The sequence below is a fragment of the Leptosomus discolor genome, chromosome 20, assembly GCF_034619465.1.
Source record: "Leptosomus discolor isolate bLepDis1 chromosome 20, bLepDis1.hap2, whole genome shotgun sequence".
Taxonomy (NCBI): domain Eukaryota; kingdom Metazoa; phylum Chordata; class Aves; order Leptosomiformes; family Leptosomidae; genus Leptosomus; species Leptosomus discolor.
Window position 1 is genome coordinate 6,545,999 of NC_141410.1, and position 12,638 is coordinate 6,558,636.

Sequence of the window (12,638 nt, forward strand, 5' to 3'; positions counted from 1 at the left end):
AAAACTGGTAAATGAGCTATCGGGGAAGTTCTCCCCTCCACTTCCCTCCCTCCAAGTCTTCTAGTCTATGAAAAAAAGTTCTTACAATTTTTCAGAATGTTCTTCCAATCAATGTTGTTAAAACTGCAACAAAAGTCACATGCAAACTGAACGGGCTGCAGGGCCAGTACCTTGTGGTTGGACGTCAAATTACTCAAGTTCTACCTGGCCAAACAAGACCCAAGCCACAAGCAAAGCCAATCCTGGCTGTTTCTCAATGACAAGCCAGAATTGCCCCAGCTTCCCTCCTCCCCCGGACTACTCTTGGCCAACTAATCATACTGTGGTTTCTCTGCCCGCTTTGAGGTTAGGTGCTGAGAACTGGCGCCTCATCCGTGGGGGCGTCACAAACTGGTTATAGTGGTTAAGCCGGTCAGTCTGTTTTGGGTGGGAGTTAGCTGTATTGCCTTCTGCACTGCCTCCGTTGTTGTGGTTGCAGTAAGGCTGTCGGTGCTGGTGGATGTGGCGTTTTTGCTGGAAAGTCTGCAGGTCTGGATTCTGCTGCCCGCTGTACGAGTGCAACGATTCAGATGAGCCCGACGTCTGACGCCGCAAGCTTTTTTGAGAGCCATTATTGAGGGAATTGCTCCTCCAGCGCAACTGAGGTGATGGCTGCTGCTGACTGCTAGGCTGTGGCTGTGTGTTTAACTGCTGCCTGTTAATTTGGATATTATCTTGATTCCTTTGAGGGCCATAAAGATTCCACAGCTGCTGAGGGTCTTTTGAAGCAGCTCTACTTTCTTTTTCTTTGTTTTCATCTTTGTTCTTATCATCTTCTTTTGGAATTCTAACCTCAATAACTTCATCCTCTGTGATAATTATATGGGTGCCTGGACTCCATGAGTTCCTATGTTTGGGATTGCTTTTGAAAGGAAACCGGGGCTTGCGATTTTCAGGTGGAATAAAGCGGTGAGGCATATTTTGTCGACGAAGCTGTTTTGCTATTTCCTGCTGCTGCAGATTTTTAAATCGAATCTGTTCTTGCCTCATCCAACGTAATCGCCCACGTCTGAAAGCTGGATCACCTGCCATTAACTGAGAAACACGCTCCTCTTTAGCAAGATCATCATTCTCACTTCTTTTTAAGTCATCTGTGGCCTTCTTATCCACATCCACCACACTGGCAGAGTTTGGAGACTTAGCATTAGCTATGGTCGACTGAGCTTTCTCTGGAGACCCTATCAGCGGTAAAACCTTCTCCATTTTTAGCATCTTATTTCTAAGAACTTTTATCTCTTCATCCTTCATGTTGTTTTGCTTCTTCACTTCTTGCAAAATATCTTCCAATTTGTCTATATGCACCTTGAGGTCATCCACATCAGTTACTCCTTTACCATTGGCCATAACATCTTCAATTTTCTCATCTCCAACTCCTACTGTATCCCAGACATCACGAGCAACAGCTCGCCACGATTCGCGCTCATTTGGATCTTTTTTCCCATACATGGCACAAAGCTCTTTCATTTTAACAATGGCCAGAGCCTCAATCTCCTGCCTAGTGTGCCTGAAGTCATTGAGCGCTACCTCATAGCATATCTCTTTCACAGCCTGAATCTTTAAGTCTGAGATGGTAACCCACTTGGAGTCTTTGCTAAGGCGTCGACGTTGGGGTATCTGGTACATTTTAATAGGCTCTCGTTTCTTCCCACTGCTGGGGAGGCCACACTTTTTTACAATGGTTTGGAGCTTGCTGGGGGGCAGCTTCTCTCTCAGGGAAGTGATCAGTCTCCAACTCTCCTCACACGATCTCTTGTCCGAATCATCCCCACTATCAGAGTCTGCATCCTTTGGAAAAACAAAAATCAAGAAGTGGCCCCAAAATAACCAAAATTAAAATTGTAAGAAAATGGAAAAGCTAAACAAGAAGTAGCAGGCAAAGAAAACTAAATCAAAAATCAAAACAGAGCAAGTGATAAGGAAGTCTCTGAAGACTCAGTGTGAGGACATTAAAATGTATCTTCAAGAGTCACAGACTGTCAAAATTGGAGCTCTTCACTAAATTAAGATTAACATTATATTTAAATGTCTGTCGTCTCAAAATAGCAGATAAGCTAAACTCTTCCCTCCCGGATCCCTTCTGAAATCTTTAAACAGATAAACTAAAACCAAGTTCCTGATTAAAAAAAAATTAAAAACCAAGTGTAACTGCACTTCACACATGCTACAAAGTCATGCAAATCCCCGCCACACACATTTGCCTTGGTGACTGCTGTTGCTTCTTTCAGCAAATCCTCCCCAGGTAGGTGAACACAACAGCCATCATAGAAGATGTCATGAGCAGCCAGAGTAAGTCAGGTTAACACTGGTTAGTAACGTTGCACGTGGTTGCAGGGATGCTCAAGTTTAGAATCCACTTCACTACAATAGCAGCCAGAGAAGTGTTAGACGATAAGAAAAAATGAAACAGAAGCAGCCGAAAGGTTCAATGTTAAAAGGACTGTAAGTGCCACTATGACAGGTGAAGACAGTGGTTCATACTCCAAGACTTGCTACAAGCTAAAAGGATATCCAGAATCAGAGTTTCAGAGGTGGGTTGTGGTTTGGGGTTTTTTCCCCCATTTGTCACCTTGTCGCTTAGTTTAAAGACAAAAAAAAACCAAACAACCAAACATTAACAATCTTGTCTGTCCGAAGAATGAGTTTCAGAAGAATGTAGCAGTAATGACTTTTTTTTTTTTTTTAATTGTTTTAATACAAATTCTCTATTTGATATCCTTGATTTGTCTTCTTCTCAAACCCTAGAGCTTCCACATACTTGCTAAGTTATGCGTGTTTTACTTCTTCATTACAAGTTTTCCTTCTTTTGCTAAATGATTTTGAATGAGCAGTGCTTCAGGTTTCCATACGCTAGAAATGTTTGTTCGGGTATACTGCCACCAGAAGTTAAGGATATCCGTTATTGCTTACTGCAACCAGGAATTAAAGTCAGACTACTTTTCTTTAAAGGATTATTAAGTTAAGACATCTATTTAACAAACAAAAAGTCCTATGCGTTATTGTGATCCAAACATCTTCAATAAAACACAGCAGTCTCTAATGAACCTCTATCTAACATCCCTGTTTTTCACATAGAGAATTATAATACATGAGAAATCAGAAACAGTAACAGTCAGTTACTCTAAAACCAAAGGAAACTCAGGTCATTGACTCAGAACTACCGATTCCTAGACTTAAGACTTCAGGTAAAGGACCATGAAGAATGGGGAACACAACATAATTTGTTTGGGGAATGATGAAAGGGTGTAAAAGAAATACTGCTCTGCCCTATGGTCACAAGCTCCACAGCCAAAGATTCACATTATTTGAGCTTCTTGTGACTTTAAGTATTTTTAATATTTAAGAATAGCACTAGAGAATCAACTTCTCTTAGTTTTGGTCAAAATATAAGCAAAACACTGGTTTATAAGCGGAACATAAACTCTTTGTGAGTTTACAGCCGACAGAATCTGTGGCCTAAGGAAACAGCATCTAACAAACTGCATATTGCAGTGGAAACAAAAGATGCCCTGGAGGAAGACACCGTACAAGCTACACATTCAAGGTTATGTCCAGAAAGGCAAAATACAAACTACTTAAACATTAAATCACAAGTTCCACAGGATTATTCTTATAGGTTACAAAATAACCGTATTACTACTGATACGTGTCTTGCGTATCGAAAGCTGATTAAGAGACACTATGTGGGCGTTGCCCTATGTGCACTCAGAGGTTAACCAGACCAATTAATACAGACACATACCCACATTCTACATCAAGTGGTCACTGCAAAGGCATTATGACCAAGAAAATCAGGAAGATAATTTTAGCTCTATTAAAGACATTTTCATGTTCAATTTGTAAAATGCAGAACAATTATTTCCACTCCCTAGTAATACTAGTAAGGCAAATATATATTAACTGTAAATTTTGGGGGACGAGAGCTATTATTTATCTGTTTTGTATAGCACATCTAACAAATAAATACCCAAATTGGTTGGAATCTCATCACAAAACCAAAACAGTCTGGTAAACAGGATTAGCCAGGTTCTTATACCCGAGATGATACTCCAGTTTAGAACAAGAGGAATATTTATATTTCAATATCAGTCTTACATAGCAGTAAGTTAGAGAATCTGATATTGCAGCAATGTAAATACTTTTAAGGTACACAAGCTGAAATGCATTCCCAGATTTCCCAGTCATTATTCAGCTACTGGTGTATGACTGCATTAATCCTGCCCACTCCAGACTCCGCATACACTGACACAGAAATGACGAGATGTGTCAAGAAGTTTTGCTGTCATCTGAAATATTCTTACTAAGTGTTGCGATAAGCAGGGTACTGCTTAACAGACCAAGGGTCTCATTTGATACGACCCCTTACTACTAGGAAAGCTGTCCTTCAGGAATTACATTGGCAATGCATGTAGGATAGTCTTCCACCTTTGCCCACTAATTGAAATCAGCAAAACCAAAACAAGCTTAATCAAATCAGCAAGTTTATTACGGTATTAAACAACCCACTATCTAAAGAACCCTCCCTTAATCTTCAGTATATGGGGAAAGAAATTCCCTTTGCAACACTTTTATAAATGAAGCCTTATTTGAAGCAGCTCCCCAGACAGCCAATCCTCACATCTTTAATTCATAAAATAGCTTAGCTGGTGCCTGTCAGCTCAAATTTAAGGGAGGGAATTCCATTACTTGCATCTCTTTTGACACATAGCCAAAACTTACTCGATACTCAAAATATTTTTATTTTCAAATTGAACTGATTTTTGCCATGCTATTTTCGGCTACACAAATTTCAACTATAAAACTGCAGAGATGAAACATTACACTAGTGAGATCTTAATTTCCTTTCTGAACTAAGCATTGCTTCGGTTCAAAGTCTGCAGCCACTCCTCTCCAGCAAAGAAATTAGTCTTTTGCAATGAAATAATCAGAGATGCAGAAGTTTTTAAGTGCGTAATATAAATTTTAAGAACAATAGAAAGCGTAGCTTCTGCCAGGGAAGCCGCGGTACTTTGCTCCATTCTGTTTTGGGAAAAGGGGGAGAACTTTACAGTTTAAAACCCAGCATGCATTTAACCCACAGTTCTCAGTGGTCTCAAACTAACACTACAAACAAATGAATCATGATTTTGACATTTGTTAGAATTCAGGCACAACTGCACTTGTGCTCTGGCTAAAAGACAACCCACTATACTTAAAGCAGGATTAGGAGACTGAGGCTTCTTAAGGAAATCTAGATTTCATTCCTGGGCTTGGTTTTGTTTTTAAAATCCACAGGGTGCTGGAAGAATGTTGCACGCATTTCTATTTGTAATGCACTTCAGAAGGTATTTGTTGTGAGAAGACTGAAGTCTGAGTTAATGTATCAGACTTCCGATTTAGGAAATAGGTGGAATTCCCTTTGTTCTGAATGTGTTAACATTCCCTTTGCATACTGCTCCCTAGTCATAACCCCACCGTCCCATGTGTACCATTAAGACCCTTATAAGGAACTCCATGCAGGGAGAGGGAGAAGGGTTAAAACATGCACAATGCAGCAACATTTTCAGACATCATTCAAAAAAATTAAACCTAGTGTATCATTTTTCTAGGAATCTCTTTGGCAGCACAAAATTAGTATGTTCTGGTGATCCAAGACAAAAATAAAGGCAAACATCCCAAGAAGTAGCTGTTTAGACTACTGAAAAGAAACGTCAAAAAACACAGAGCATAGAAATGCCCTTCTTTCAGGTTAAGTTGCAAGAAATTCAACCTGTCCCAACGAGAACTGATTAAAGCCTCTTCATTGTCAATTACAATCTCTGAATTAACATGAAGGAGCTCACTCACACTGATCATAATTCACTGTAGACCCAAAGTATTTGAAAGGAAAGGGAAAACTGCATTGTGCAGACAACCCAAGCAGGTTTCCTAAACTTTCAGATAAGCAAGGACAGGAATTACTGTTTGCCAAAGGTATAGTTAATCTGAAGTAAGGACACATACCAGCCTTTGCTGCTCCAACAAGAGATCAGCTTCCTCCTTCTCTTTCTTATACAAAATCTCCATTTCTTGTAATCTGAAGATGAACAAAAGAACAGAAGTAGTCAAAGAGGTCAGTATTTTCACGTTGGTGTTACTCTACAAGCTTAGCCCACTGAATTACAGTTACAAGACTAAAAGTCATCCCTCTTAAAAGGAACTGTTATTTGTCTACTATATAGAAGTGAAACTTCCTCTAAGTTGCAGTCCAGTCCTTCACCAGAAGGTCTGTAGGGTTAGTGGCACATACGTACCTGTGATTTTTAAAGGAGCTAGAGCACTGAAACACTGATGTAAAATAAAAAGGAAGCTTTCTGAACTTTCACAATAGGTAGCAGAGATGCTATGTGGCCAAACCCACGTTTGGGTTTTGCATGGACAGCAGCCAAATAACCTACAGCTAACTCCTCGTTTCAGGTAGAAATTTTGAGTTATTTTGTTACCTTTTCTCCATCTCCTGCTTCATGTCAATGCCCTGCTTCTCCAGAAGCTCCCTCTGAGCAAATGTCCAGTCAACTGGCTCAGAGGGAGTCTCAGCTGACGGTGTTTTCTCTCTTTCTGCTCGTGCTTGCTCTGGATGGTTGAATCTGAAGACATGATTTTTACCCATAATGATACGATTTCCTAAAAACAGGAACAGAAGTTAACTCAGATAAGGATTCCAAAACTCTTGAAAAACATCACTGAATGATTCATCCCACTTATCCTGTTGGTTGACAGCATAAGAAAAGATTGCCCTATAAGGATTTCTGTATACTTCCAAGTTAACTAGGTGACCAGAAAAGAAAAAAAAAGCCTGATTTGTACAGAACAAGCCACTGCTGATAAGAAGCAGCGCTCGCAGAGAACACTATCACCCTCTGGGGTCCAAGCTAATATCCCAGCAGTTTATTAAAAACTAAAGGACAAACTTGGAGATGAACCAACAGTTGCAGAAATAAAACACATCACTAAACCCCATTCCTCTCCTCCAATGACAGTGCTAAAACACGGGCAAAAGCCTCTTCAGCAGAACTTCAGCTTGGAAAAGCCTAACTTCAAACACTGGAACACATGGTGCTTACTTTTCTTTAAAACATGGTTTACAAGTATTGATTTTATTGGAGTCCTAATCAGCAGGATTTATGGAAGGATTTTACAGCTTCTTTTAGACTAATGTCAAAAGAGCTGCAGAAATCTAATATTGTTAAGTCTTTCAGCTAAATCCTAGAGATACCAGATGTCCACAAAACCTGAGACGTGTCTGATGAAAGACAGTAAAATGCCTTTGCTCTTCCAGGGAACATACTACTGTAGTTAAAATTTTTAAAAGGCATTCTAGTAAACAGACCTCCAAAGTAACCAGAATTGTCCTCATTAATATATTACTAAAATACAGGCTCTTAAAGACATCAGAGACCATATCTACGTTATTCTAGTATCTCAATTATGTAGATGCAGAAGGAAAAAATTTACTTTTTTTAAGAGAAAGTATTTACTAAATGATAAAGTCATGGTACTCAGTATGAGATATACTGGCACAGAACAGCAAAAACTGTTCTTCCTTCATTGTCCAGACTTGTGCTGAAGTCAGTACACTTGGTGCCATGAAAATACTCGCTTATAACTTGGTGCAAATAATTCAGAGGTGGGGTTTTTTGTTTGGTTGGTTTGGTTTTTTACCAGTAGAAAAATGGGGGAGAGACACAGAAAGAATCATAGCTTGAAGCAGATAGGTTAAACTCCCTAATTCAGGGAAGTCATTCCCTCCTCTCCAATTCCTCCCCCACATGCCTTTCTAAGGGAATGCAGGGAACTGAGTGGGAAACCTAACGAGAGCAAAGAGAAGCTGTTGTACTCCTGCAGAGGGTCATATCTAAGCTTTGCCAGGGAACTGGGAATTTTCCATCAGCAACTGGCAGTCTGTCTGCTCTGACTCACTGAGACTGCCAAGGGCAATAGGCTTGGACAGGAATGTATTTGAATAATATCAGGGTAAGCAGCAGGACAAGCAGGATGCTGCATGGCAGGAATATTTAAGTACACTTACAAGTAGTGCAGCAAAGAACAAAAAAAAACAACCAAACCCCACAAACTACTGCCAAGAGAAGAACAACACAAACTTCTGTTTTAAAAGGTAACCAAAGTTTACCAAAAGGTAACACTGCTCTCCTTTAACAGCAGCCAGCATTCTCTATATGATGCAAATGTCATGTACACACAATTCTTGGATAGTCTACAAAACATTTCTTACCTGAACGCAACTGCACTGGCTGCACAACCCTCTTGCCATTAACATAGGTTTCTGACCGTTCACAAGGCTCTAAGGTAACAATAACTACGAAGAAAACAACATTGACAAAGGAGACTTTAGAGACCATTGTATAGAAACAGAAGCGTGCAAACCATAGAGGCCTCTCATTATCTGCCTATCTTCCTAGTAGCACCAAAACAAGACGAAGTGAATCACTCCTTGATGCCATGCTGGTTAAAAAAAGAAATAAAGCCCCACGAGAAAATCAGTATTACTGACATCTCCACATACCGCAGCTGGAAAATTATTTTTTCTGTTTGAATTTCCATGTTTATAATTAACCAAGGTCAGAACTTAACTCTTATACAGCCTTCAATTTGAAGCTATTGTCACTCAAACAAATTTTATTTTCGTCCCTTAAGACTCAAGAAAACAGTGAGTCAAAGCCAATGGTTTTCTTGAGGTACAAGAAACTTTCAAATAACAGTATTCCTTGGCCAAGTATCAAGTCAGGAGTGAAAGATTCAGCAATACTTTGCTAGGAGAAGTAGTTTTTTACCTTCACCATTGTTGTTCCTCTCACTTCGAAAGATACAGTGCTCTTCTTTGATATGAGCCCCACTCAATACAATGTCTTGCCTTCGCTCAGCATCAGCTTGGCCAACCCTGCGTCCAACAGAAGATATTTCAAGAGCAAATCAGACACTTTCTACAACTCTGTGTAGGACAATACAGACCACAAATACCCAGGAATAAGGTCTAAACTATTACGACTACCCTTCAAGCTTAAAGGTTTGAATCAGTGCTTAACTCTGCATTGCAGAGAACTTACCAGATTTACGATGAATTGGCAGATAACAGCTTGCCAAAAGGAAAGAGAAGTTTTCTCTCTCTTAAAATATGTAATTTAGAGAGAATTGACATGTTAAACACCTCTGGATTTAATGCTTTTCTCTCCCTCTTGTGCACCCCTTTCTCCCTTTAGCAAAGGAACACAAAAGGAAAAAGAAAAAAACTGACAGGAACTTCCAGTGGTGTGTTTCAGCCGGCGTAGAGCAATCATCCCCTCCAATAATCACCACTGACACTTTAACAGCAAAAATGGCTCAGGAGACCCTTGCTGAACAATTTAATGCTACAAGTAGTTTCATACAGCTCCCAAACAGCAAGAGGTTGGCTGTACCCCTGGAGCAGGAAGATTTATGTCCATTCCAAATTCAAGTATTTGAGCAATTCTAGAAACAGACAATTTAATTTTCAAGCCGAATGTTTATGAACTTCTTGCTCTACTCATTACTCTACGTATTTCTAGTGTCAGCTAGCTAGGCTCAAAATTTATGATTTCTTAAGCCCTGAGTGATTCTATTCATCATTCTGTGCTGAATTCTCTACAAGTCTGATATTTTGTTCAGTAGTTCCAATGCGTATTAGAGTCGTACCATAAAACAGCACCTGTTTGTGTATTCTTCTCAATTTGTTCCCCAGGAATACACAAACTAAGCAACCAAACATGGCCTAGTGCTCCAAAGATAACAAAAATCACCTCTCTTCTTCCAAATGTCTTGACAACGAGTTTTGGAATAAAATTTGTTTTCGATTCCAAATCTGCAATTAAATCTAATGTATTCTGCATTCACATATATGAGATTAATTCTACAGAGACACGGGTAACAGTTTATTTAAATAATGAAGTGAACTCTCACCCATATTCCAGTTGCTTTTATCAAGTACTTTGGTTTTCAATTCTCCACGCATCAAAATCTCAAAGGCATTTTCAGTAAGTTTTACTACTTTTGTTTTGCTGTATCTTAGAAGGGATATCATGTTTTCTTTTACTGCCCAGGTGTAGTAACAAACTTATAAAGCTGAGTGACTGCACACACTACTTTAAAGCATAAAATCAACTTAAAAGAAAATGCATCTCTGTTCTTTTTTCCACCTACAGCAATCTCATGCTCCGTTTCTACCTGCAAGTTGAATAGCTCAAGGCACAATTGTTATTTAAACTCACAGTGTCTCCAGCATGGGGATTCAAGCAAGCAAAGAAACAGACTTCACAGCGTATTAGCACCAATCCTCACCTAGTAATACCATCTTTGATGTAGTAAAGCAGACATTCAGACATGAGTGGATCTTCATTAAGGTTTACAAGATGAGGAGTCTGAAAGAACAAAAAGAAAAGTTAATTAAGAACTGAGGACCTACTTTCAGGCTTCTTCCCACAGCTGTGGAGGATGTATATTAATCCAGCAGTTTTGCCATGTATATTGAGGTTATTCCATAATGCATTTTTTCAGACATAACCTCTTGCAGTACTGAAGAGCATCACAAATTAACAGCAGAAATACATCTCAGATTGCTTAGTCATCTGAAATGTTGACCAACAGATGGAATAAAAGCTTCAGCTGGAAAAGAAAAGATTCCTTGTAAAGTCTCTGTCGACTTTGGTAAGCGAAGTCCAACAGCAGAAAGGTTGCTTCGGTAAGGTTTTGAAACTGATGTGGAATCAGCTTTGGCTTTTCTTGGGCAATACAGGTCAGGTGCTCATTTAGCAAAGTCTGTTAACATCAAAAGAAAATCTAAAACTACAACATTCTCCGACACAAACAGCTAAAAAGCTCTTCATCTAAAGTTCTTCTAAGTTTAAATCCACTACGGTTACTAAACCAACCTTCTTTGGTGAAAAAACCCCATTGGAATCAGCAAACAAGTCACAAGGCCTTGGTGGGAAAATCTAGCCAGTGAGATAGCAGTAAGTACAAGCACAAAAGAAAAGGCAAAAATGGTTAAACATAATTAAAAAAGAAAGATGATGAAAGAGAAAAAAAAAATCTGTTAATAAGCCATTTGTCCCTTTGTTACCCTCGAATAGAATAAATTCAGCAAAAGGAAATAAATTTGGCTAAGATTCCTTGGAAACATTGCTTCCATCAACTTATTCTAGCTGCAAAAAAGTTTACCCAAGAGAGATGTTAACAGCACTCTGTTTACAGAAGCTCAAAAATGACTGGACGTTCACAATGAAATTTGTCTCTGAATGAAGAAGACTGACTGTCGATTGCCCAATGGAAGACTTAACTGCAAAGACAGAAAGGGGGAAAAAGAAGACACCTTTTTCACCCCTACAAATACAGTCGCCACCTAAAACCGCAGCTGAAGATGTCTCATGCCATCATCGCTATTCACTGCATTCAAATCAACATTTGGTGCTGTATAAAGCTGAAAACTGGAGAGAAACCAAATCCCACACACAGTCAACTGCTTAACACCACTATGACTTGTACCACTTGGACACTTTGAAGGTAACGCTGTACCCTATACATACATGTTTTGGCATCTGAGCTCATCTACTACTCTAAATCAAAGTCTGATTGGATCTTTCACATGCAACAGAGAGCTTTGTAAGAAATAAAGCACAACAACTTGAAAGATGATGCTAGCAAAACCAACTATTCACTCATTCTGAGATCTATTATCAGTTACATCTTCAACTTTCTCCTGTACAGCATTCCTCAAGCATGAGCTGAAGGATTTTCCCTGCTCCCACCTTTGACAACAGTATGAGCAATTAAATTTCCACAATCCATTTCAAGAAGTTTCCTGCCATCAAAGGCAAAATTGGTAGATACAGCAACGATTGCAAAATTTGATACCTTTTAATTCGTGAAGCGGGCAAAATTTACCTTACAGAGTTCAATTTACAGCTCAGCTGGTAAAAACACAGTGCTGTCCTAGCAGAGATTATTAGATATATACTAGTACCTCAGAAGTGTAAAGTCTTTACAAAAAAAAACCCTTTAAATTTGCTATCTACATCTCCTAAATTTTCACAACAGCAGCCACAGTTACTAGAATGGGAACTAATAAAACTGAAGCGCAAGGATAGCAAGGAACAGAAGCAGACAGGACTAGGTCAGGAGTTTTACTTCTCCTAATAAATCCTATATGGGTAAAAACAAATACTACCTATTACCAAAGCAACTACTTAATCCACATGGCATTTACACACAAACCTGATCAGCTGAAAATGCACCAAAAGAGTCATCAAAAAGAGCTGAGGGCCTCTGAGGGAAAATCTAAAAGGAGATGAGGATCCATAACATAAGAGAAAGAAATGTAAAGAACACTCAATGAATTAGCGTCTTTACAAACCTTAGGCACTTCTGGAGTAGATCCCAAGAGCAAACCAGAGTTCTACCTACCCCAAACATAACAGTCCAACACTACATTAAGGAAAGGATTAAACATTTTAACCAATTCTGCTGTCCTATATTTCTGTACAATGCCTCCAGATAGGTCCCCATTTAACCTTAGATCCAAGTTTGTCACACACTCGCATGTGCAAGGTTTG

The 12,638-nt window shown here is 39.2% G+C and overlaps 1 protein-coding gene across 5 annotated transcripts in view; it reads right to left on the minus strand.

The window, feature by feature from the left end:
• KIF1B (kinesin family member 1B) overlaps positions 1-12,638 on the minus strand; it is an 86,404-nt gene that overhangs the window by 37,885 nt on the left and 35,881 nt on the right. For 4 of the 5 annotated variants that reach the window (XM_086476353.1, XM_086476352.1, XM_086476350.1 and 1 more), the window contains 5 exons: positions 10,369-10,448; positions 8,847-8,953; positions 8,288-8,371; positions 6,498-6,678; positions 6,019-6,091 (listed from right to left, as the gene is read on the minus strand). In XM_086476353.1, the coding sequence (XP_086332479.1) occupies positions 6,019-6,091; positions 6,498-6,678; positions 8,288-8,371; positions 8,847-8,953; positions 10,369-10,448 (525 nt within the window). Of the gene's footprint in view, positions 1-285; positions 1,825-6,018; positions 6,092-6,497; positions 6,679-8,287; positions 8,372-8,846; positions 8,954-10,368; positions 10,449-12,638 lie in introns of those variants that run through there. The other variant, XM_009946706.2, reaches the window with a different exon arrangement.